The sequence below is a fragment of the Leuciscus leuciscus genome (assembly GCF_965113295.1).
Source record: "Leuciscus leuciscus genome assembly, chromosome: 20".
Taxonomy (NCBI): Eukaryota; Metazoa; Chordata; class Actinopteri; order Cypriniformes; family Leuciscidae; genus Leuciscus; species Leuciscus leuciscus.
Window position 1 is genome coordinate 27,684,646 of NC_138744.1, and position 26,404 is coordinate 27,711,049.

General features: G+C 35.2%; 1 protein-coding gene across 2 annotated transcripts; it reads left to right on the top strand.

Annotated features, from left to right (window-relative positions):
• The first annotated feature begins 301 nt into the window (after positions 1 to 301).
• Positions 302 to 21,190, top strand: LOC309484219 (uncharacterized protein). Of its 2 annotated transcripts, none has more exons than XR_014200736.1 (3): positions 302 to 505; positions 13,378 to 13,428; positions 20,844 to 21,190. XR_014200736.1 is itself a non-coding variant. In XM_082150511.1 (3 exons), the coding sequence occupies exons 1-3, from the start codon at positions 4,895 to 4,897 to the stop codon at positions 20,924 to 20,926; spliced, it is 453 nt and encodes a 150-aa protein (XP_082006637.1). In that variant the 5' UTR covers positions 4,323 to 4,894; the 3' UTR covers positions 20,927 to 21,190. The 2 variants fall into 2 exon arrangements, 1 of the variants encoding a protein (XP_082006637.1); XM_082150511.1 differs by lacking the exon at positions 302 to 505 and adding an exon at positions 4,323 to 5,213.
• The last annotated feature ends 5,214 nt before the right edge of the window (positions 21,191 to 26,404 follow it).

Sequence of the window (26,404 nt, forward strand, 5' to 3'; positions counted from 1 at the left end):
AAATACCAATAGTTGAATCAATCTCCAGTGTGAAGGCATTCCCCTTGTTTCTACTCTTTTTTTTTTTGCAAGAATTTTAATGAAGACAAGGCAGGAGCTCCAATCGGAAGGTGGGAGAGACCACTCACAGTCAGACAGAGGGTGTTGGTGTTGGTATAGATGGAGAGCGCTTACGGCTTCCTCTCTCCCTCCCCTTTTCCCGTTCCCCCTCTTGTCAGCGCTCTCCCGTGGGTGGTACAACCTGGCAGATTACAAAACACCCCTCCCATGTGTCTCCCTACTCTCTGTGCCAGGGTGAGGCTACCGATCACATTCTCCTGGAGCGTGTGAGTGTGTGAGTGGAGGTAGGAAGCAAGGATGGAGACAGAAACATAGTTAGTGAACAAGAGCGAGAGGAAGGAAGTATGAAAGAGAGTGTGTGTGAGATCAGAGCTGGGAACGCTCATGGAAGCGACGGGACACAATCAACACAACTGTCTGCAATGATCATGAGGGAGTCCGAGGGGTAAGTGCAAGCGCCAAGCACACACACACACACACACACGCACACAGACACACATGTACTACACACAGTCATTGACATTGTCTATGTGTGTATGCTCTAATGCCTGAGGCCCTGCAGACCATACTTCCTTTATTTGGAGTGTGTGTCTTGTGCACATCACCGGTGATGCCCTTTAAAAGTGCAAGTTCTCTCTGTATAACGGTCTATCACATTTTTGTGCCAATCTGTCCACTGTAGCATCACACTAAGAACAGTGACTTCTCTGTCAAGCCGTGATGTGGACGAGGGACTGTCCCTTTGGGTTCCCTTAAACAATGAGACTTTTCAAAGATCCCCTCTGAATTTTCGAAAATACGGAAAACGCATGTGGCCGAGAGAAACGCACACCTTTATGTGATCAATTTTATGTAACACCGCAAAGGCTGTCCAGAAATCACTGCACAAGCCCTGTTCACCGCAAGGAATCGGAAGCGGTTCACATGCAAATACATACACATGGACACGAATGTGTTCAGACAGTATGCACTCATTCTCACACATACTCCTTTGGGTGAGATAAAGCAGCGAGAATAGAACTAGCTGAAGTCATTATGAGTATATAAGTCGCCTTTTCATCAATGTGAAGGTGCAGGAGGCAGCTGCTCTATAGATGCAGAGAGATTTAGTAAGCCCTGCCCTATGGAATAGATAGAGCCATTTAAGGCTAGAAGTGAGAGACAATGCAGAGACCCCGTAGATAAAGTTTAGCCTCTGTGCTTAGCTGTGGTTTTAATGTGGGGAAACCTGGGAGGCCAATGTCTCTAAGAGAACTAGTCAGAGGTCAGGTGTGGTCGCACTATCTAGGCGGTAGTTGACTCTTCCTGTTGGCCTGCATACAAATTAACCTTTATCAAAATACTATCTGTGCTACAAATTCACTGTGCAACGTTTTAATATTCACAGGAATCTATGTATCTAAAATACTTTTTGTGTATGTGCTATCGGAACATCTATGTGTCTGTGTATTTAGGTAAAGGAAATGTATGTGTGCTATGTATCTCTGTGTGTGTTTGTCAGTGGGAGGCTTCATTAGTGAGCCGAGGGAACTCAGGTACATTAGCCTGCGTCTCTCACCTGCGTCCATCCTCACAGGAGTCTACTCTGACATTTCCTGTTCTCAGCTTACCGTAATGCGAAAGGCCATTTGCCCCGTACTACCAAACAGCATCCACTGATATGCACTTTATCGCAGATGTGCCAAAGAAAATTGTCTTACTGAATGTATGCTCATGTATGCTCATTTCTGAGCATCAGTGACTATGAAAAGTATTTACTATTCACCATGAATTTAGTTTATCAACAAATAAATAATTTGAAGTGCACATGAATTATGTACTAAAGCTAAGATTGCTGAATTTCTCTGTATTGGGTTGAACGTTACGTATTTAACACAAGGATGTCAGTGTCAGTCGACTACATTTCCATTATTCACGGACACGTATGCGTATCACGGGCACATATGCAAGTGTGTGGTGCACATTTAATGCCATCTTGTGAATAGAATGGACAAATGATAATGGCAACTTGATGATGTAGAATGAGCCTCATAAAGCAATAAGATTCCGCCCGGCGTGCAATTCATACATGGGTTTGCATGATGCCCTGAATAAATGGACCCTATTGTGGCACCTAGCTGCTCTACAAACAGCGATTTGGTTACGCTTGTGCATTTCTCTGCTCGTATGTTCATCACACCCTGAAGAAACACTAACTGATGAGTTCCTAGAAAATTCCAGCTTATTGAAACCTTTCAAAATGGCCATAGACGGAATTATATTTAGGCCTGTTTCTCATTATCCTAATTGAAGATGACTCACTGACATCTGTCAAGGTTCATTTTAAGCCATGTTTAAAATTCACTTGCATTGCTCCCTAAACAAAACACGATTTAGCTCTCATACACATTATTTGGATTTTAGTGCTTGTTCAGTGTACCATTTGGACTCAGTTGCGCTCCATATGCTCACTGTGGCTTTGGGTGTGGTGCGTACGCAACCGAATGCTGGACTAACCGTGAGGATTTACCTAAGCTGTGTGTCTGCGAGCGGTTGTGTAACGCTGTTGGTTTTTTCTTGTATAAGAGGCAATTAATGTCATTTGTAAATGAGTGGCACTGCAAAGCAAAAGATTCATTTAAGACCAACTATTTCATGGCTTGCATGGCTGACTTTTATTCCAATGTCAGAGGCCATTATTGCAATACTAGTGAGTGACAGTGTTCATACTGTATATACAGCTGCTTTAGGGTGCTGGAAAACAGTATAAGCGTGTAAGACAAAGACAGACAGAAAAGGGGAAATTTTTTTTGTATTTTCCATCTTCAGTATTCTGCATTTACTTTAACGTAATATATATAGGATCTATATAGGATCTATATAGGATCTATATATGAATGAGCTTTTTGGATCGTTAAATAATAATAGCATTAATCTATCTCTATAATACGAATCCCTCCTTGAGGATCCGCTCACAAAATGGCCGTAGAGGCAGAGCTGCCCACAGGCTCAGTGATTGACAGAGAATTCCTCCGAGGATGGATGTGCGCTATATGGTGAGGAGCTCAGGAAGTGTGTAGGCAGAATCACCAGCGCACCAGGGAGGTTCCTCGTCTTTGTTCTCTAAACCATAACCGTTAACAAAGGCAGTTTGAAAGCAATTCATTTTCTAATTAATGCATTTTCCGTCTGTGTTTGTGCAATGCGAATTATGTTAGACACGTTTTAAAAGATGTCAGGAGAAAAAGGTGTGTGTGTGTGCAGTACCTGTACGTAAAGCTAATGAGTGGCGTTTGCTTTGTGTTGACTGAGTGGAGGTTTTGCGATCAGATTGCATTTACATGTTGAACATTCAAGGTTTCCTTCACTCGTTTTTTTGGTACAGAGTTACAATGGCCAGATTTATAAATGACACATAATTAATATTCATGAATTCATAAAGTAGTCATTAATTTCAGTGATCTTTCTATTAGAGCAACAGCATTTTTGCAATGCAAAAGCACATATTAGAACTGATTTATCAGTTTAATTTTCTCTTTTTTAAATTTGATAAATTCTGCCCATTTATCTAGTATTTCATGTTATCACAGTCATTTTAATATACAAAATGATTCAGCTACTACATTAATACAGTAATAAATCACTGGATAAACACATATGACCAATTTTTGTCTCATAAAAGTAATTAACCTCCAACAAGCCTCTTTAAAATCTCCTTAATACAACAATTGGCCCTTTAAACAAGAGTGCTCAAAGTGGCAATAAAGTATCGAAAACCCCATTTAAATCTGCAGAATATTGATTTAAAACAAGCCATTATTATTAACGTCAATTACGTTATTATGAAAATCGCCTTTACGTGAAGGAATGTATTGGCATGCATTATTCTATTGGTTAATCCTCAGCACAGCACTCGCTAATACTAAATTCTATTCAGTGCCACAATAATGCCGATATCAGACAAAAGCTTCTCAGCAGAGCAAATGCACAATACCAACGCTGATTAGTCTATTAAAGAGATAACATGCCTCCCATCCCCCTCCACCCATCTCTATCTCTCTCTTTCTCTCTCACACATGCACACTACCTCATTTTTCTCATTGATTGGTTTCCTATGCCGGAATTAGCCTGAGCTATATGCTCTATCCAGTGGTTTTCAATCCTGGTCCTGGAGAACCACAGCATTGCACATTTTGTATGTTTTTCTTTAACACACCTGATTCAGATCATTAGCTCGTTTGGGACTTAACTGTGTTATTAAAAAAATATTTTTTTCTTCTTTCTCTATTTTCTTACATTTATCAAACAGTTACTTCATACTGGGATAATATCTGTTTACGGACACAATCCAATTTTAATATAGCAAAAATAATGCAAATTTTGTAGTTTAGTTAGTAAATTTGATTCCGTTTTTATTTTATTTCACACAATAATGCAATGCATTTCAATTATCTTTACATTTTATTTGTCAGCAAATATATTATTAATTACAATTAATTTCATGCATTACTCGGCATATCTATATATCGTTAAAGAAATTATAGATATAGTGTTCAACAGAATGATGGCACATTAGAGAGCAAGCTGACTGGAGGCTGTTCTCTCTTTGCTTGCTCTTATGAATTCTGACACTCATCCATGCTAAAGCAATGCAGCCAATATTCCATGTAATGGAACCATTAAAAGTTATTAATAATACAGGGAGGGTGATTGTGTGTGTGCGTTGAGCATCTGCACTCCCCGAGGGCCTCGTAAAACAGACGTGCTCTATATCCACACTATGCGGTGTGTGTAGGGTTTCCCTTCATTTGTTTCCTCTTCATTTACATGCACACACGCACCAGCATGCGTTTTCATGTACATACTTGCACTCAGGCACACGTACGCGTGTCATGTGACCCGCATTGGAGTCTCCTCTGAGTTCTTTGTGTGCAGCCTCTCACGCTGTCACACTCAGACACACCACACACGCGTGTTCCTCTATGTGTGTGTATGTTCTCTGCTGCTGCTCCTGCATATCTGCACACACACTCGCTGCGTGGGCTTTGTGTGGGTGGAGAAAGTGGAGAACAATGATGGGTTCTCTTGTCTGTCTGGTTGCTCGCACCAGGACGTGTGTGCGTGCACCTGTGTGTTTATGAGTCTCCAGTGTTCTGATGCACTTATACACGAAGGTAAGCACTTTCTTCTTTTATACTTTGCTGTCTTTCACCTAGTTTCATTTCCTAGAAGACTCCTGTAAGATTTCCTGTATAGTACTACACTTGATGCTGTTGCTATGAAATTGTTCATATAATTTTCTTTAGCTTATCAGCATTTTAAACGACAAAATTCAGTTCCTCAAGGAGCAATTCCAATGACACGATCCTGCATTTCTTAAATATAAGATGGAATTTTATCATGCTGGGAATTTGCTGGGAATTAACTATTGATAGATTTTTCATCTCTATCCATTATTTATCCTCAACCATGGGAGCTATGACTGTAAGAGTAGTCATTCATTTACCATAATGTGGCAAGACCAAACCATGTCGCTGATTGTAAAGCGCTTCCCAAAGACCCACATTCCATCACACTCGTTTACCGAGGGGTTGTCTGGCCTTTCCGCTCTCTCTTTCTCTCCTCCGTTTCTCCCTCCTCTCATTGTCCTCCTCAACTGCCTAGCGGAAACGTGCCGAATCCGTGCTCACTTATTTCCATATCAAAAGGTGAGGTATCACCACGGGAGTTACTGGCGGGAAATTTTCGTAATTATTATGACAAGGATAATATTAGTTCTGTTTAACAAGGCTGAGTTTGATTGAGGTTTAATTGAGCTATTTTTATAGGTTTCACCTTGGTTTTATCTGTTCGTAGCTCTACCAACTGTAAGAGCCTTTATCAGAGAAGGGTTTTTTCAGCTTTTCAGATGCCGGTGCCAGAACTGTGAGGAGGTATTGTGCACCATTCTTATCTGAAGAACAGGACTTGGTACACAACACAATAGTGTATACTCACCTTTTGTTCCTTATTAGGAGCAAATCCTTTGCTTTTTGGTCCATTTGACTCACACATGTTTAGATTTGTCTGAAAATGCTGATTAGCACAGAATCGACTAGTCAGGATTGGTGATCCACTTTAAATGAAATACATGAGTACACTACTGGCAATCCTTTGCCATATTTCCCAATGCTTTGTAGTTCACGGAGTCATCGGTTTTGTGTTCAGTAGAGTGGAAGAATTTGGCTTGAACTGTAGACTCAGCCTCATATGAACTCACTCCATCTCCTCCCCTCAGTTCATCTCTCTCCTCCTCCCCCTCCCATCCACTCCCTTTACTTTCATTTCTACAGCTTAGCATGCTACAAAAGGGTCAGGAGCGTAAATCACACTACAAATCCATGTTAAAACTGCTGAAGATTTACTAGATTTTATCTTCAGTAGGAGCTACCTTTTTCTGTCCAAGACAGCACTCCTAACAGATGTCAGGGGAAATTGGGATTGGGAAATTGATGTAATATTCAGTTTCTCAGTTGCGCATTGGACGGTGAAAGCCTAAAATTAGTGAAATTTATCCGACATCTTTGGTATTAATTGGGACAATTTAGTATTGCGTTGAAAGCTTTTGTATTTTTCTTTTTTGAAGGTCAAATGCGTGATTTCTGCCCCACTACAAATGGAATAGCCAATAGAATGAATGTTTTCGTAATGTCAAACAGGTTTTTTAAATATTCGCCAACTGTCGTTGGTCAGATATAAAGCTGCTATTGGTTAAGCTGGCAATAAAATAACTATTTTACATTTTAGCGAATTTGTATATGATCTCATTCATACGTTTTTGTGAGATCTGCTTACGTCCAACTGAAGTTTAGGTTGAGGTTTACGGCCAACTTCGTGCATACTTTTTTTCTAAAAATCTTATTTTCATATGACTCAAATCATACAAATTCATACGAATTTACTAATTTGCCAGTGCATAAAATATCTACATTTTAACATAAGATTGGGTTGGTTGAGCAATGTTGCTAATTTTGAAATTCACCTATGAATGGCCTACTTATATGAGTCTCTTTTCTAAACTGGCAGCCATTTTCTGGTAACTTTCTATATCTTGGAAAAATATCCATTTCTTCTAAGTTGTTGGGGCTACTGGTGTGGGGTGAGTTTTCCAAAAGCAAATATGATTGCAAGTTCCGTTGTTACCAACAGAGATCAATGGAATTTGTGACCATAGTTGGCTAACAATGCTTAAAATACTGTTCTTTGACTCCACAAATGTGCAGGTCCAAATCCCAAAGAATCCAAATTTGTAATTTATGAATAATGTAGATGAAAATTGTAAAAACAATCAATATTTATGCATTGAATTTGCATTGCCTGTGTATAAGAGGATTAGTTACATGGCATTAGTGTGCTGTCGACATCATGAGTGTGTCAACACTCGGATTATGACATGAGGATAATTGGCATTTTTCATGGAATGCCAGAAGACAAGCTTTGATGGTAATAATGAAATTGTGCACTCGAGGCAAAACAGGCAAACAAAATGGACATCAGGTAACAAAGATGAACATTTTGTCCTAAATCAGTGCTGATATGCCATTGAACTGTTCTCCTGTGGGTTTATGTGAAGTGTGGATCAGAGCAGATTTCGGAAACGGTTGCCGTGAAACCTGAATTGCCGTGGCTCTTTAATCCAGAGAAGAGCTCTTCACGCGCTCTTAATATGTGTGCTTTAATCGACGGCAAGACCTGAATAACCGCAGCTTTGAAGTAATTCTGTTCCGCACTCCCTCTCTGGCTCTGCACTGACCCTTTCTCCTCACCGTATAAAAAACAATTGCACATTCATATTCGCACAACTAACCTTCACACTTTATCCGTGCAGCCATCGAACACATTAGATCCTGCTCTACTCTGCACAGTTGTGATAGAGTGACACACAAAGGGCTTGTAGCACTAGTTTTCACAGCCTGTTTTCTACAGGATGACATTGCTTGTGCCCGCGGCAGTCTTAAATGGATTTCACACCCATACCTCCTCAGTGGGGGATTTTCTGCTGCTGGGCCCAAACTTAGCCACAAACTGTCAGCAATTCTACTTTTGCTGCTTGAGGATAACGGATGCTTCCTTTCCATGAATTCTGACTGAGGAATGTAAGAAAAATGTGCATTCAATTGGGTGTATTTTACTTTTATTAGTAGTATTATTATGGGCACTTTTGTTCCTGTGGACATTTAGAAAATCACTTTTCACACTGTCATTATTTAATTTGTCCACTAATGTCCAACAGTGGACTGAAGAAAATGATGTTGCTTTTGTCAAGAACATCCTGAACATTTTTCACCACATCTCAAGTTGTGTTTGATGATATCCTGAAAATAAATAAATAAATAAATAAGGGGTGTTACTCAAAGGCAAGGGAGGCAGTATATCCTCAAATAAATTGGATTACAAAATAATCTATGTTACAAAAATAAAACAATGCAAATATTACAAAATGTGACATTAATAAGGTGTATAAATCACTAATTTTTCTAAAGTAGCGCTGTTCAATAGTGACACCAGCAGGTAAAGTTACAGCGGGACTCGTGCTTCCCCTGAGCCCATTGACTTTTAACAGACGCCCTATGAATGGGGTAAAGTCACATGAGAGAAGGCAATGGGCTGTGGTTGGATAATATCGGTTATAATTGGATATGATTGGTTTGTGCGATAAATCCCGCCTCTTGTTTTCTGGCGCGTTCGCAAATCGGCCTTGAATGAAGACACTGATGGAGTTAATGGGAAGACTACTTTAAAAGTAAGTAAACAACTCACCCAATTAGATATCACTGCTTTATGTCACGTCAAAATCAAACTTGAAATTGCCTGAAAACATGACGCCTGTGGGGGTTTTAAGTGAGCAGTCAGATTGGTAGACTACATTGTCGTGTTTACCGAGCTTCATGACTGATGAAAATAAGTTGACTTTTGAAAAGAGCAGCTGATAATCAGTTCACTAATAAAATATATAGTTTGAATTGTTACTGCCTGAAGTTATTCTTTTGGAATAAATGTAAAAATGCGTAAAAACCATAAATTGATGAGATTTATACTTGGCTATAATGAATAGAACATTAATTATATAGTGTAAAAATACAAAATTTATTTATTTATTTATTTAACCAGGAAAATGTTAACAATAATCTGCAAAATATTGATTAGATATAAAGCACAATAGAAATATTTAAATTTCATCTCAATGCTATTCGCTGACACATGTCTCCTTAATAAAGGTTCACATAAAAATTTTTTTTAAACTTTGTTAGTGGCAAAATTGTTTGTTGTGGTGGAAATTCATTTCCACACAATATTGAATTGGGTTTGAATCAGTTTTGACAATTATAGTTTTTTTTTAAATGCAACCAGTATTTTTTTGGATGATTTTTTTATATTGAAAATATGGTTACAGCATACATGACGATGATGTAATAAAAAATGTAATCCGTGGTTATAATAATAATATAATATAATGTAATATAATATAATATAATATAATATAATATAATATAATATAATATAATATAATATAATATAATATAATATATAATATATAATATAATATATAATATATATATATATATATATATATATATATATATATAATATAATGCAATAATATAATAAACTAAGTTATTAAACAAAGTTATATAAATTGTAATAATAACTTAAAACTGTCTATACATCAAAAATCAACATTTTTGACACAGTAAAAACACACTATAATGATATTTCACTGGTTCTGATGGAGAAATCAATATTGTCACCTTAGCATTTTTCATATGGAAACCAGCTTTAGAAAAGGGAATATCCAATAAAAGACATTTTCTTTTCCTTTGATCATTTCACCTGTACAAACACAATCAGATTTTCTTAATTCCCTCTATCTGCAAAACAGACTTCAATTGACTCCTGCCAGACTGGAATATAACTTAACAGCGGATATGAGATGAAAAATAATCCCTTGAGTGTCAAGGGTTCTGGAAGGGGAGGCAGATGAGGGAAGAGGGGAAAAAAATCAAGGTTTAAAATGTTAATCGCAGCCGTTCTGTCAGGTCTGTCTTTAACACTCTTGTCATGTGTGTCTTCAGTTGTTTCTCTCCTCAGCTCTTTCTTCGGTTATATTCATCACACTGCACCGAACTGCTCACATGAATAATTATCTTTTAAACACTATTACACTCTGAGTCACTCTTTATGTAAAGCGATGTGTTGATCTAGATTGCTCCAGTATAGCGGCAATGACGGCCTAGTCCGTATGGCAAACTATATTTTTACACAATTTAGAACAGGCAGCAATCATTTGCTCCATGCCCCTGGGTGTCACAATAATTCTGTAAAATTAAAGTCTCCTTTTTGGCTGCTCCAGTTTCCCATGCTAATTTTAAAAGGTTGTGGACAGATAGTCTTTTATCAGCTTCCACCAAGCTGTGAGCGCTTCTTTACTCTGTTAGAGAAATATCTGAATATCTCAATTAAAATCATCAGTGTGATGCAATTAATTGTAATTATCTCTGTGAAAATGCCTTTTCCCCCCACACTCATTCGTTTATTCATCCTACTTTTTTTTTTTTTTTTTTTAAGAATTCACAGTCATAGATTCTTGTCTTTAAAAGAATTATGTTAACAGTCATTTTTATAATCAACACAATTATACTCATATGAATCATAAACAATATCTGCTGGAGGAATACCCTTTCCTGTAATTCAAGAAGCGAAGCCTCACAGATCGAATCAGCATGCAGGAAGGCAGCAATTATGTGAAAGAGAGAAGGTTAATATACTGTACACTTAAGCGTACTCAGCCTGTAGTCCACACCACTAACCGTCTTTTAAAGGCACTAATGGTGTTCTGTCAAATAATCAACATGCGTGTGCCTCGTAGAGGAAAAACAGCTGTGCTGGACATTTTAGCTGTGTGTGTGTGTGTGTGTGTGTGTGTGTGTGTGTGTGTGTGTGTGTGTGTGTGTGTGTGTGTGTGTGTGTGTGTGTGTGTGTGTGTGTGTGTGTGTGTGTGTGTGTGTGTGCGTGTGCGTGTGCGTGTGTGTGTGTGTGTGTGTCTGCAGCCGTCAGCTGATTCATAGGCATTCCACAAATACTAAGTCATACTAAGATCAGTTTCAAATGTGCAAATGATTAGATTTATAAAAACATATAGCTTATTAACTAAATACAATTAATGTTTAGCTTTTTTATCTATCTATCTATCTATCTATCTATCTATCTATCTATCTATCTATCTATCTATCTATCTATCTATCTATCTATCTATCTATCTGTCTACCTGTAATAATAATAAATATAATGTATAAATAATTCAATCAATCAATCAATCAATCAACCGACCTGTCTGTCTATCTGTCCATCCGTCCACATAATGTATAAATATAATGTATAAATATTTTGTTCAAGAACAAATGATCAAACAGACAAAATATTTATTCATTATATTTTATACTGACAGATGGACAGACAGACATTTGCTGCGTCTCAATTCGTCTACTTATACTACGCCCTAAAAGTATGTACTCTTTTTGTGAAGAACAAGTAGATACTTTTGAGTGTGTAGCAGAAGAGTAGACAAGCTTTGGGACAAACTATCACGTCATACAATTGTGTCTTTAACGGTTGCTCTCTTTTACACGCATAAACTGACCTGTCAATCATCTTGTCAAAGATAAAATCCTCCACATTTAATTTCCTACCGTATCGGAGAGAAATGCAGAGTTGCGTTGATCTGCCAGTCACGGGTCTTTAATGCGGAGACTCTCCTCATATTCATGCATAACTATGCATTTACAAGCTAATGGCCAAATGGATCTTTATAAAAGTTGCAGATGAAATATAACACAGATAACATTGCATAATTTTTTTTTTTTTTTATCAGCTTAAATGTTGATTATTAGTCACTCAAACCCCTTTACCCTTTCCTCTCTACTTAACTGTTGGTCACGCACATCCACCATGTTACATTTTTTACTCGTGTTTGTAGTTCCTCCTCCAAAGCGTAACGGGTTGTGGGCAATATTAGCCTTTATAGTGAGCATCGATCCACACTTCGAAAATCCACCGGGAATAGTAGACCATCCGGGGACTTCTGGCATACTATTTTCAACATACTAGGGACACACTTATTAGATAGATAGAAAGATAGATATAGATAGATAGATAGATAGATAGATAGATAGATAGATAGATAGATAGATAGATAGATAGATAGATAGATAGATAGATAGATAGATGCTCTCTTTGTGGGAACATTTTAGGGGATTTCTCTGGAAACACAAAACAATATTTCACATTCAGTGATGAAAAGATGAGTCATTGTGATCACAATCATTGCGTGTCACACGATCACAAATCATAAGTCCATTAGAGTGGATCTTCTCTTCATGAAAATGATAGCCTGACTAATACATTCATGTGATTCTAGCAGTGCAAAGTGAAGGGAGAATTATTCATGGTCCAGTTTGTCAGCTTTTGTCCTTGAATCGTTTAGTCAATTAATAAAGAACGGGTCCGGAACAGCACTGAGCAGACAGCTGGAGAAAACCTGCGCTCGATCAATGAGTGTAATCATACGGTTTAAATCTCATATCGAGCCCGAGTGTGAGCCAGGTGATTAATGACACTGTTAACTTTGAAAAACGAGTCCCTCGAAACCCTCCCCCTCATGGACAAAGCCAGAAATACACCGGCGTCTTCTTCTACTGTCTTACCTTTCTGTTTCTGTGTCTATGTCCTCCTACTCCCCCTTTCTCTCTCTCTCTCTCTCTCTCTCTCTCTCTCTCTCTCTCTCTCTCTCTCTCTCTCTCTCTCTCTCTCTCGCTCTCCGCCTGCTGTATTTCTCTCTTTTCTGTCACTCTCACTCCGTCACAGTGAAAAAAGTGCCCCAAACCTGCTGATCAAATAGTTATATGTTTGGAATATTTGTTCCCCCTTTTATGTGTATTCAAATGTGTGTTAGGCCGGAAGTGCTGTCTCATAGATTTTCCTCAAGCTGTGGCGTTCAGGATTCCTGCACTGCATTTCCCAATCATTTCATGCACATTTAACCTTCTATTTAAAATCAGTCAACCGAATCTCCCTTTAGAAACTGAAATTGACATTTAAATATTTAATTACAGTTCACCACTTTTTAAATCAATTTCAGAGACATTATCCCATACATTAGTTTTGCTGTTTTATAATTCAGTATAATTGCGTCAACAATGAGTGTCAAAAATTCATCTCAGTGCCTGTTTGATATGTTTAACTGCACAGTAAAGTTTTAACAATAAAGTTCCTTGTGTTTTTTTTTGTGTGCTTTTTCTGCAGAATTGAACTTCCTGAATGATGTTACACAAGACCATGTGGATCCTATAAAGAGTAAGCATTGCAATAATAATATCTAATTTTGTCCATATTTTAATGATTTTTTGGCATAAAACCAACCCATATGCATCACTGAAAATCTCATAAACAAGTGATGTCAATTTCAAACAATTTTCGGTTGCACTTTATTTTAAGGTGTCTTTGTTACCCTGTAATTATTCATTTATTACTACATTATTATTATACTGTTTATAATGATTAATCATACTATTTATTATTACATATTAAGTAACTACATGTACAGGGTTAGGATTAGGGTTTGGTTTAGTTGCATATAATTATGCATAATTTATAGTTATTACTATAGTAACTACATGTAACATATGTAACAATGACACTGTAAAATAAAGTGTTACCCTATTTTCTTGTTGTTTATGCTTTCATGATTACGAACAGAAGCTGAAAAAGTATCAGCTGACACTAAAACTCATACTGTGCATAGTCATACTCATACAATTATTAATACATGTATAATATTATTTACAATTATTTGCTTAGATTTTTCTTTACAAGGAATGCATACTTTCACTTTATTTATTTGTATGTAGCCTAGACTATAGTAAAGTTTAGCTATAAATCATTTTTTTCGTGCCCAAAACACTCCAAAGATGAGGAAAAACTGTAAAAAATATTCAATCAGAAACAGAGTAGCACTTTTAACACTTTAACATTTTACGATAAAGTTTCATAAGTTAACATTAGTTAATTGCATTAGTTATCATGAACTAATAATGAACTGCACTATACAGCATTTATTAATCTTTGTTCAACATTTACTAATACATTATTAAAATCAAAGGTTGTATTTGTTAACATTAGTTAATGCACTGTGAACTAACATGAACAAACAATGAACAGCTGTATTTTTATTATCTAACATTAACAAAGATGAATAAATGCAGTAACAAATGTATTGCTAATGTATTAACTAATGTTAACTAATGAAACCTTATTGTAAAGTGTTACCGATTTTTTTAAAGTGCTACTCCGTTTCTGATTGAATATTTATTTATTTATTTTTTTTACAGTTTTTGTCATCTTTGGAGTGTTTTGGGCACGAAAAAAACGAATTTATAGCTAAACTCACTATAGTCTTGGCTACATATAAAATAAACAAAGTGAAAGTATGCATTCCTTGTAAAGCTAAATCAAATGTGTGCAAAAATGAGCACATGAAAATGTTCTATAATTTACTCATTGTGAATAAAAGATCCAGTGTTTGCTTTGTCATGCTCTCCGCTGGCCAGCTCTGCAGTGTCTGCTGAGAAGCACAGTTATATTTCCTTTCCTCTCTTTGTTTAGACTGACAGGTAGAAGAGTGGCCGCGTGTCCATTGTGTCACTGTGTGTGAGAGCGAGTGTGTGTCTTTGAATGGTGTGAAAGCACCAGGCTGGCATGCCAAGAGATCTTTTCAGCAAATATAACCCCGACGGCATGCAGGCTTCCTTTCGTTTCTTTTATTTCCTCGGCCTCTCTCTACTCGCGCTGTGTTCACCGGTAATCAGATTATCAATCAAATAAATTCACAGTCTTTTTCACAGGCTTTGGTTAAATCTTCTTGCTTCCTGTGGATAAAATACGAACTTTCAATCTATTTATATTTTGACAGCTATTTATTTATCTCAGTGCATTACATGTTGTTGGTTAATTAAATACATTTTCCTGAAAATCTCAAAGGAAGTTCTCAGTTCATTGCTGAGCAAATTATATTTCTACAATTTTTTGAAGAACAGATCCTAATTTGTCAATTTGCAATTGTTAAACCTCAAAAATGTACAAATAAATCTTTTAGAAGCAAAATCACAGTTAATTCCAAATTCTTAATTCAATTTGGATTGAAAAGTGGTAATCATTTTTCAATAGAACTTAGTAGTTAATAATTGAATCATGATTTCAGTCAAATATATTATCAAACAAAAATATAAAATTACACTTCATGGTAACACTTTGTTTTACAGTGTCATTGTTACATGTTACATATAGTTACAACTATAAATTATGCATAATTACATGCAATTAACCCTAAACCAAACCAAACCCTAATCCTAACCGTACTAAGTACATGTAGTTACTTAATATTACTCAGTACTTAAATGTATAATTACAGTGTAACAAAGATACCTTAAAATAAAGGGTAACACTTTATTTTAGTGTCTTTGTTATGTTACATGTATTTACCATAGTAATAACTATAAATTATGCATAATTACATTGAACTAACCCTAAACCAATCCAAACCCTAAACCCTAAGTAGATTTAGTTACTTAACATTACTCAGTACTTAAATGTATAGTAACAGTGTAACAAAGCATAACAGAGATACCTTAAAATAAAGGGTAACACTTTATTTTATTGTCCTTGTTACATGTTACATGTACTTACCATGGTAATAGTAGTAAATTATGCATAATTACATTCACAATTACAACCAAACCCTAATCCTACCCTAACCCTATAGAATACATGTTGTTAATTAATATTTCTCGGTCCTTAAATATATCATTACACTGTAACAATGACACCTTAAAATAAAGTGTAACCAAATACAGTGTAACCCACTTTATTTGACGGTGTAATTATACATTTAAGTACTGAGTAATATTAATTAACTATATCATGTTTACTATGGGGTTATGGTTAGGATTAGGGTTTGGTTTAGGTTAGTTGCATTTTGCATAATGTATAGTTATTACTATAGTAACTACATGTAACATGTAATAAAGACACTGTAAAATACAGTGTTACCAAATATAATACGTTTTTTTTTTTTTTTTTTACAAAATTTTTAGAGCAGCTGTTAAAAGCAGAACATTTAAATTTGTTAATACTTTATTTTACTTGCATTTTGTTGTTTTTTGCTCTTGTGGTTTCTGTTTGCTTTTGCATCATGCTATATTTCAAAGCACTTCATTTATGTAGCCATTTCAAGCCATCGTTCTTTCAAAAACACAAAATACACCTTCACCCAGGGTTCATTTTCACACTGAACGACCGAAGAGCTCTGAGCAAATGCCGTGTTGGACCGAATTTTTAATGGCACTAAAATTGAAACATTATTTTTGAATCATTTACCAACCTATTGGCCATCATTAGCCATCACCGCTAATCGTTACATAATGCGGTTAATGTTGTGTGCCTTGTACTTCATGCTAGAGCAGCTTTTCTCTTCTCCCTCTGATCCGCCCACTGTAACGGGTCTGCAGTCTCCTGTCAATCAAAATCTACTTCTCCAAGATGACTGATTTTTATCATGTACCATGCAGCTCAACAGATCCTTGTCCTTATGGATTTTTAATAGCGATGATGATAAGGCAAGATGGTGATGGGGGAGGAGGGGAAGGGAATGGCTGCAGAATGACTTGCATTTTGTGAATTCTACAGGGAGGCCTATAGCGGGACTAATTAGCAGAAGACAACTTTAATGGACTTTCTCAAGCATTTCCGGTGAATGTCCTCACTGTCCGTATGCTCAGTTTAGCAGGGCATAAGGTAGAAGGTTATTTACCTAATATATATGTTAATGCAGGGAGTCAATTATATTACACCGTGTATTTTTTTATTGCAGGGAGTCCCAGATTTGAAAAAAGCATTATTTTTGCCACTTCATTTAACAGAAATGAACTGAATGTGATGTCACTTGTTTAATGTAAGCAGTGATTTCCCCTTTTGGATTCAGTGCAGTTTGGTCTGTTGGTCTGGAGTCGCGACTATAAGCTTTTGTGAACGGGTCGATAAACAGAAGGGTTGGTGAAGTTTGTGTTCAGAAGTGCAGGATAACTGAGGAAGAGTAACTCTCTCCTTTCAGATTCATGCCATGTCATCGAAGGGAGTACTTTTTTATTTTTATTTTATTGCAACACAAATTCCTTTGCGTTATGTACTGTCTTTTCTATAAAAAATTTTTTTATTGTTTTTTTGATCTGTCGTTCCTTTTACTCTCTTTTGTTTATTTTTTTGATCTGTCATTCCTTTTACTCTCTTTTGTTTAGTTTAGTTTTTTTCATCTGTCGTTCCTTTTACTCCCTTTTGTTTTGTTTTTTGATCTGTCGTTCCTTTTACTCCTCTTTTGTTTTGTTTAGTTTTTTTGATCTGTCGTTCCTTTTACTCTCTTTTGTTTAGTTTAGTTTTTTTCATCTGTCGTTCCTTTTACTCCCTTTTGTTTTGTTTTTTGATCTGTCGTTCCTTTTACTCTTTTGTTTTTTTTTGTTTTTTTTGATCTGTCGTTCCTTTTACTCTCTTTTGTTTTGTTTAGTTTTTTGATCTGTCGTTCCTTTTACTCTCTTTTGTTTAGTTTAGTTTTTTTGATCTGTCGTTCCTTTTACTCTCTTTTGTTTTGTTTAGTTTTTTTGATCTGTCGTTCCTTTTACTCTCTTTTGTTTTGTTTTTGGATCTGTCATTCCTTTTGTTCTGTTCTGTTTTATTTTGATTTGTCATTCCATTTACTCTCTCTTTTTAAAATCTGTCATTTCTTTTACTCACTTTTGTGTTTTTTTGTTGTTGTTTTTTTATCAGTCATTTATTTTACTCTTTTTTGTTTTGTTTTTTAAATCTATCATTCCTTTTACTTGCGCTTTTGTTTCGTTTTTTGTCTTTTTATCTGTCATTCAATTTACTCTTTTGTTTTGTTTTTATCTGTCATTAATTTGACTCTCATTTGTTTTGTTTTGTTTTGTTTTTGTCTGTCATTCCTTTGACTCTCATTTGTTATGTTTTCTTTAGTTTTTAATCTTTCATTCCTTTTCTCTCTTTTTAGTTTTTTTTCTGTCATTCTTTTGACTCTTTTGATTTGTTTTTATCTGTCATTCCTTTTACTCTCTTTTTTTGTTATCTGTCATTCTTTTCACTGTCTTTCTCTCTTTTTTGCTTGAAACACAAAGTCCCTTCCTTTTGTACTTTCCTTACATTTCCTTTCCTAAAAAAAAGTCATAAAAGTGCTGCGACATTTCTTTCCTCCTCATATGACTTTGTTGTGCTGCATGAGAGGACCAGTGTAAATGGAAACTCTCTTTTTGTTTTAATCTTGCACTCTCACACACATTCACACAAACAAACATCTCTCTCTCTCTCTCTCTCTCTCTCTCTCTCTCTCTCTCTCTCTCTCTCTCTCTCTCTCTCTCTCTCTCTCTCTCTCTCTCTCTCTCTCTCTCTCTCTCTCTCTCTCTCTCTCTCTCTCACTGCAGTGCCACGCCTGCCCAGCACACAATACTCTCAGACTCTCAGACCTGTCTGGATACAGACAGGCCCAGATAAACCCCAGCCTACGGTTACAGGTCTATTTAAGAATTTATCTTCATTAATTTGAGCATGCATTGAATTTGAGCAACGCATAACAAGTTGGGGATGGCAATGTGACTAGAAAGTATTTCCATTAGTGAAATTAGACAAAGCAGAAAGCAAACATAGCATTTAGCATTGCTAACCGTTTTACGCCGAACGACAGCGTATAATGTGTGATAAAGACAGCCATTTTGTGTCTAGAGGCTGTGTGTTACTGCCTGACTACAGCAGGGAACACAGAAATGGAGAAACAGCCGTGCAGCGTGGAATTAGATCGGCTTAGGTTTATCTATCTGCATTCGTTTTTTTAATGATTGTAATTATTAGATTTAGTCTTTAGAATCTTTAATCGAATATTTAGAATAATACTTTTAAAGGCATTGTTGTACAAAGCACACATTCTCTGGGACTATCACTGTATGCCATGCGTTTTCCGACAGTATGGAGATCACAAGGCCGTCAGACAAGAACGTTTGTGTGTGTGTGTGTGTGTGTGTGTGTGTGTGTGTGTGTGTGTGTGTGTGTGTGTGTGTGTGTGTGTGTGTGTGTGTGTGTGTGTGTGTGTGTGTGGTTTGTCCACTTGCAGAGGAGTTGTGTAATGTATGAAGCACGATTCAGACCAGTAGCTCGTCACAAGATTTCACTAGTAATGAGCAAACTGCCTTCCGGCTTAACAGATTCAAGAAATAGATCTGCTGACTGTAGGTATTAGATTATTTTCACAGTTCATTTCTTTCTTATCATTAACATTATGCTTTTCCCTTCGGTTGATTTGGTTGATAGTCACAGACAGTTTGATTTACACTTAAGGATGAATCCGAAATGGTCACTGCATGGTAGTAAGTTACAAAAAATTCACTCTGGCCTGATTGCATTTACCAATTAACAGGTCATATTTACAGTCAACTGGTAACATGTCTTAGCATGTTTGAAGCTCAGCAATTATTATTAGCTGTTGGAAATGAAACTACATTTAGGAGTAAAGTACATTCATGTTTATGAATCATATTGAGTTTTTCAAAATGGCATCCTTGGGTCCCTAAAATGTCCGTCAACAAAAAAAAATGTTTCACCCCAAAAGTATAGGGTAGATGGACTGATCTTTTTTTTTCCATTTCGCTTTTCAATGCAGTTTTGCCTTTGGCAGCTGCAGTGAATGTGATAAGAGTATAAACCGCATTGCTGTTTTTTTCTGATGCCTTTAAAATGACCATCAAAATCACACACACACACACACACACACACACACACACACACACACACACACACACACACACACACACACACACACACACACACACACACACACACACACACACACAGAGTTTACTTGGTTATCCACAGTAAGTCGGCATCAAATGCTAAAACTTTTATTTATTTATTTATCAGTTTTATGTTATGTTAATAAATTATGTGTAGCTATCTACAACAGCCATATGAAGTTTTCTTTTTTTTTTTTTTTTTTACTGACTGAATGTTATATTCCTGTTATTTTTGTGTGTAAGGAACAGTGTTGGGTGTAATTATTTTACTAAGTAATCTAATTACTGTAATTTAATTACTCTTCCCTTGTAAAAGTAAAGTAAGGTAATTACAGTTACTTCTGATGTCATTTCAATAAATTCTGTAAAGACTATAGAACACTTCTATATAAAACAATAGAAGATTTAACATCCAATTTAATGTTAAAAGTTATGTTTTAAATGTAACCTTCTCCCTTTAAATACTTTGGCCAGTTCAAGAATATTTTATGCAATTGTATATTGTTTATTTAAAAGAAACAAAAGTGCAGTTTTGTGTCTGTCCTTGTATTATTCAACTGGTTGAGTTTGATACGAGATTTATAAAGTAATTAGTAATAAGTAATCCAATACTTTTTTAGAGAGAGTAATTAGTACATTGATCTAATTAAACTATAGAAGATGTAGTTAGCTAGAAATGAATAACTTTTTTAGAGTAACTTACCCATCACTGGTAAGGAATAATATTTGACTCTTTTGAACTTCATATATTATTATAGTATTGAATCTTCTGATTACAGTTGTATTTTGGCAGAGCATCAGCTAGAAAGACTCGTCCAGCGTGTGTCTGATTCTGTGTTGCTGTAATGGTTTGATTGATCCTTCTGTTAGGTTTCCTGCTGGGATTTCGGGATATGTTGAACCGGCTAAGGAAAGTCCCAGAATGCGAGCAGGGCGGGCCAGCGCTCTGCTGACTAAGCCTAGCTGTCAGGAGAGCTCAGAGGCAACGGGTCGGTCTGTCAGGGCTTTGATGGCGTGTCTGAGGAGGCAAGGCTTCCTGGGATTGTGCCATGGAGTCCACCGCAGAACTCAGCACAGGGTAATTTCCTTAAGAGCTTTAATTACGGCCAGGAGCCATTAATGTTTGGGCCAGCGTTTAGCAAGCAGAACAAGCATGACAAACTGTCCATGATTCCTGTCTGAGGAGTTGTTTGCTTAGCAGAAATTCGTAATGTTCTAATTGGGTGTAGTTAAGCAACAAAATATGCAGTATACTACAAAAAAAATCCATGAAATGCATGGTTAAAAAAACGGCAGCAGTCATTGCCATAAAAAGTGGTTTTAAAGATTAAAATTAAATGTAACGTTTTTAAAAAATATGTATTTTATCAATTTAAATAATGCTAATATATTTTATTGACAACCACCTTAAAAACAGAGGTGGTAAAGAGAAAGCCTTTTCTCTTACAGAACACAATCATGATAACACAAATGACACTAAAATAAGGCAATAAACAGTCATTTAACAAACAGAAGATGTAATATAAAACTCTAATGTGAATACCTAATAAGAAAAGAACTAAGAATAAAGTTATTTCAATAAAAAATTAAATGTGAGCTGTCACACCGAGAATTCTGGGAATGTCAATTTATGTTTTTTCCTTGTAAAATTACAAGATGACTTGTTCTTTTTTACTTATCACGTGGAATGCCCCTTTAGACGTATTACAGTTTTAGTACGACTATGTTTGTATGTTTGGGCATACGGTGGCAGTACCCTGATATTCTTGGAAGTATTTTAAACCACCATTCAAATATCATAGTACATTAATTGATATCAAACACTATTGTCAAAAATTGCTGCCTTAAATTTTTAAGTACAATCAACTTGGATGTTTAAGTCATTTTGAATTAAATTACATTAAACTGACTTTTAACTTTCTAGATGAGTTAAAGCAATGTAAAAACATAAATTGTTAACTTATTGATTATATACTTTTTGTTTTTACAGTGTACTGTGCTTTATTCGTATCATGCTTCAGCTATAGTTGTAAAAAAAAGAAGCAGATTCTTTCACATATTATTTTTTATGTGTTATATGTAACACACTGACCACTTAAAGTACGTATACTGAAATGGCATTTTTCATGTGAAACAAATTGCATGCATTCTCTTCAGATCTTTATATAATTATGCATCTGTTACTATACTGTAAATATTTTTTGTTAGGTAATCTAAAATTCTGAAAGCTTTCATTATAAAGTACACTTGCACATTTTCATATATTGTAATGTACTGTATATACAGTACGCTATAATAACGTGAACTTCAGTGAAGGATGAGACATTGACGTGTGCAGTGTGTGGGATGTGTGAGATAAATGAGTTAGTTCTGATGTACCAGACAGACTGTCAGAAGAACAGCTGGTGCTTCAGATGGAAATGTCCAGAGCGCCGTCCATCAAGAGCACTGCACAAACATCACTGCAAATATACCTCTGCTGAGTTACAGACACTCTCTATTATCAAGATCCATTACTAGATCTCTATATGAGGAGGATTTGGGGTTCAGTAGTCATTATTCTTTATCGCATTAGCAACAACAAAAAAAAGGTTCCAATTCTCACTATTAACTACAACGTTTGCCTCAATATACTCCTAATTATTTTTTATTAATAGTTAGGTAGTTGTTAAGTTTAGTATTGGGTAGGATTAAGAATGTAGAATATGGTCATGCTCAATAAGGCATTAATATGTGCTTTATAAGTATAAACAGCCAATATCATAGTAATATGCATGCTAATAACCGGACCCTAAACTAAAGTGTAACCAATATTTTTTATAAATTATAATAAAAATGTATACATAAACTTATTTAAAACTGTAAAAACATTCAACATTAGTTAACATAAACTAGCAATGAAGATTCTTCTAAAGAAAGCGATTATTAATTATGTTAATTTCAACATTTACTAAGACATTATTAAAATCAAAAGTTGCATCTGTTAATATTATTTAATGGAGCTGAGATAACACGAACTAGCCATGAACAATTGTATTTTTATTACTACTTTTTTGTTATTGTATTACTACTTTATTACTATTTTATTACTACGTTATTACTATTTTGTTACTACTTTATTACTATTTTATTACTTGTTAACTAATGTTAACGAAGATTTATAAGAAATGTAACAAATGTTTTGCCTATTGTTATGTAATATAAGTTCATGTTAACTAATTTAAACCAAATTGTATATTGTTACCAAAATGATTATATCGTTATTAAGTATTATACTGTTATATAGCAGTTTTAAAACATATCATCAAAAGCCCCACACTGTTTGATGTATTAAATAGTTTGAAGTTGTCCCATCTCATTCATTTAATTTTTAAAAGACTAAAATCAGTCACTATAGCACAGGAGAGAGCTGCACGATTGAAGATATCAGAGGACTTAAGATTAAATGCACACAAATCGTTGAGGTCAATTTGAAAATTAAACTTTATTAAGGGTATTAAAATCCTCAAAGACTGCTGGCAGTGAGTGGAGAGAGGGCATGATTAGTTCTGCTTGCCTTAAAGATGGATCACATGACGCTTTTTAACACACACGCATGCTGATGCTTTTACAGTTCCCTGCCCAAAGCTTTAAAGCGTGCCTGCATGGTTTTTACTTATACACATGCCTTGTTCTATTCTTTTTATGGCTTCAACTCTGCGCTGTGACAGTCTGTGTTCGAAGGACATTGGCAGACATCCAAAAATCTCACGGCCTTTTATTGAAACCTTAAAGAAGTTCTTGGCTCAAAAGGCCTTGTGTGGGCTTTGTCTCAATTAGATTGACCATAAAGGGCATGCGAGCTGATGAAACAGGATTAGAAGAGGGGAACGCATTGCCTGGATATTATATGTGCTGTGACGTTCATCTGTGCAGGAATTAACATGGATTAACCTGCGCTGGATAGAGATGGGATAGTAGAACAGCCAAATAATTGAGTCACAGGAAACAGACTTTTTTTTTGTGAGAAAAAAACTCCATTGAATTAGTTCAACTCACTTAAGTCTTTGGACTGAAATCAGAAACATAAGTGGTGCACTCATAAGACCTCTACCCTGGAGGTTCTGCTGTAACTGGGCTGGAGTTATCATAAGTTCACGTTCCCCAGTGTGGTGAACACAGTAATTGTGCCTTTTGTTCTATGGGTCGCGATGAGTGATTTGTGAGGTGTGTGGTGGAATATTAACAGCAACTTCAACTTATGGAGCTCATATAATGCATATTATTATGTGCTTATTCATTTGTCTGACAAAAAGAAAACTTGTATTCAAACTATTATACGGGAAGTGACAATAGATAGATAGATAGATAGATAGATAGATAGATAGATAGATAGATAGATAGATAGATAGATAGATAGATAGATAGATAGATAGATAGATAGATAGATAGATAGATAGATAGATGTGCACTTATCAGCACTATTCCATTGGGAAAAGGTACATAATACTTTTAAAAGTATTATACTTTTACTAAATACTTTTCTTTTGATTTAAATTAATACACATTTACACATACATTCACATATACTTACATTCACATCTATTTATTTTTATTTTTATTTTTTATATGTTGGTAACACTTTACAATAAGGTCCACTAGTTAATATTTGTTCATTAACATGAACTAAGATTGAGCAATACTTCTACAGCATTTATTAATGTTATTTTCAACATTTACTAATACTTTATTAAAATCAAAGGTTGTATTTGTTAACATTAGTTAATGCACTGTGAACATACATAAACAATACATGAACAGCTGAATTTTTATTAACCAACATTAACAAAGATGAATGAATACAGTAATAAATGTACCTTATTGTAAAGTGTTACCTATATATTTTATAATATTATAAAAGTTTGGTAACACTATTGGTTTCATTTGTTCACATTAGTTAACTACATTAGTTAACAAGAACTAACAATTAACAATACTTCTACTGCATTTATTAATCTAAGTTAATGTTAATCTACAACATAACACATTTTTAAGCTCAAAATATATATCTGTTAACATTAGATAATTCACTGTGAACTAACATGAACAAACATTAATAAATAATAATAATTAATGCTGTAAAAATATATTGCTTGTTTTTAGTTCATGATAGTTAGTACATGAATGTTTACTTTATTGTAACGTGTTACCATTAATTGTATATAGAATGTAAAACTATTGAATATTTAGCTATTTTTAATTACAATGTAATGTAATGTTTATGGCTTCTTTTTTTTGTGCCGGGAAAATGGATAGCATCAACTTCCAGATTCTAAAATTCAAATTAGCTAACTCTTTAGTGTTAGATAATTAGAATTTTAGAATCCGAAAAAATTATTACATAATTACATACTAATTATACAATTTCATACATGTGTCCTAGGAATGTATTGCTATATTCAATTCAATTCATGTTTATTTGTATAGCTGTTTTGACAATACAAACCTTTTCAAAGTAGCATTGTTTTAAATATTATAATCAAGAAGCCAGAGGTGACTGTGTCATTTGTCTTTAAATTGTATGTTAATCAAAATCTGATGTAAAACAATTATGTGATGGTTTTGTTTAATTTTTTTTTATTTTGATTGACAGGCACGGAGCGATGGATGATGTGTTTAGACCTCTATGATGGGGCAGGGCAGCTGGTGTTGTGAATCAGGCCGCCGTGGTGAAAGGGTACGGCTTCTTCACAACACCAGGGTCTCACCTCATCACACACCAACGACACCATTCACACACTCGCACACACACCTGACTGAGTGAGAGGATACAGCTTTCCCATGTCATAAAAATGAACTTGTGTCTGCAGATGACAGATGAAGTGTGGGGAGTAGAGTTATATTCTCTGCTCTGAACTTTCAGAGATTTTAGGTGTATTATGTGGCTCCTACAGTATGTGTTTCATAGTAGATCATGTCAGCAGACTGAATTCTTATATTGGACAGGTAAGTACAGTGGATTTAATTACAATGACACTGTTGAATTTAATGACATGAATTTAATATCACTGTGAGACTGGAATTGCTTTTAAATGTTTATGGAGCTGAAGTTGATTGGAAATTATGTAATATGTAGAATAATAAAAATAAAAGTGAATGACTGTGTGGATTTTTTTATTTAAAATGAGACAAAAGATCAGTTTCATCACATTTTTCTACTAATTATATTAAGATATATAATAATTAAAGTCCAATTACCTGGTTTGGACTTTTCTTTTAATTGTTTTTTTTTTTGTTAGGTTTTTTTTTTTTTTTTTTTTTTTGGTTTTTTACACGTTTTGATTTTCTATCAACATTTAATTTTTATAAATGTAATTATTACTGGTTATATCTCTTCATTACATTTATATATTATCAAAGCCATAAATGCAGAACCTGATTTTACCAAGTAC

Bases quoted from the DNA above. Each gene is read 5' to 3' on its own strand.
- LOC309484219 (XM_082150511.1), top strand. From the start codon at position 4,895: ATGTACATACTTGCACTCAGGCACACGTACGCGTGTCATGTGACCCGC. The intron at 5,214-13,377 runs GTAAGCACTTTC...CTTTTTCTGCAG, and splicing joins TGATGCACTTATACACGAAG to AATTGAACTTCCTGAATGAT. The intron at 13,429-20,843 runs GTAAGCATTGCA...TCCTTCTGTTAG, and splicing joins CCATGTGGATCCTATAAAGA to GTTTCCTGCTGGGATTTCGG.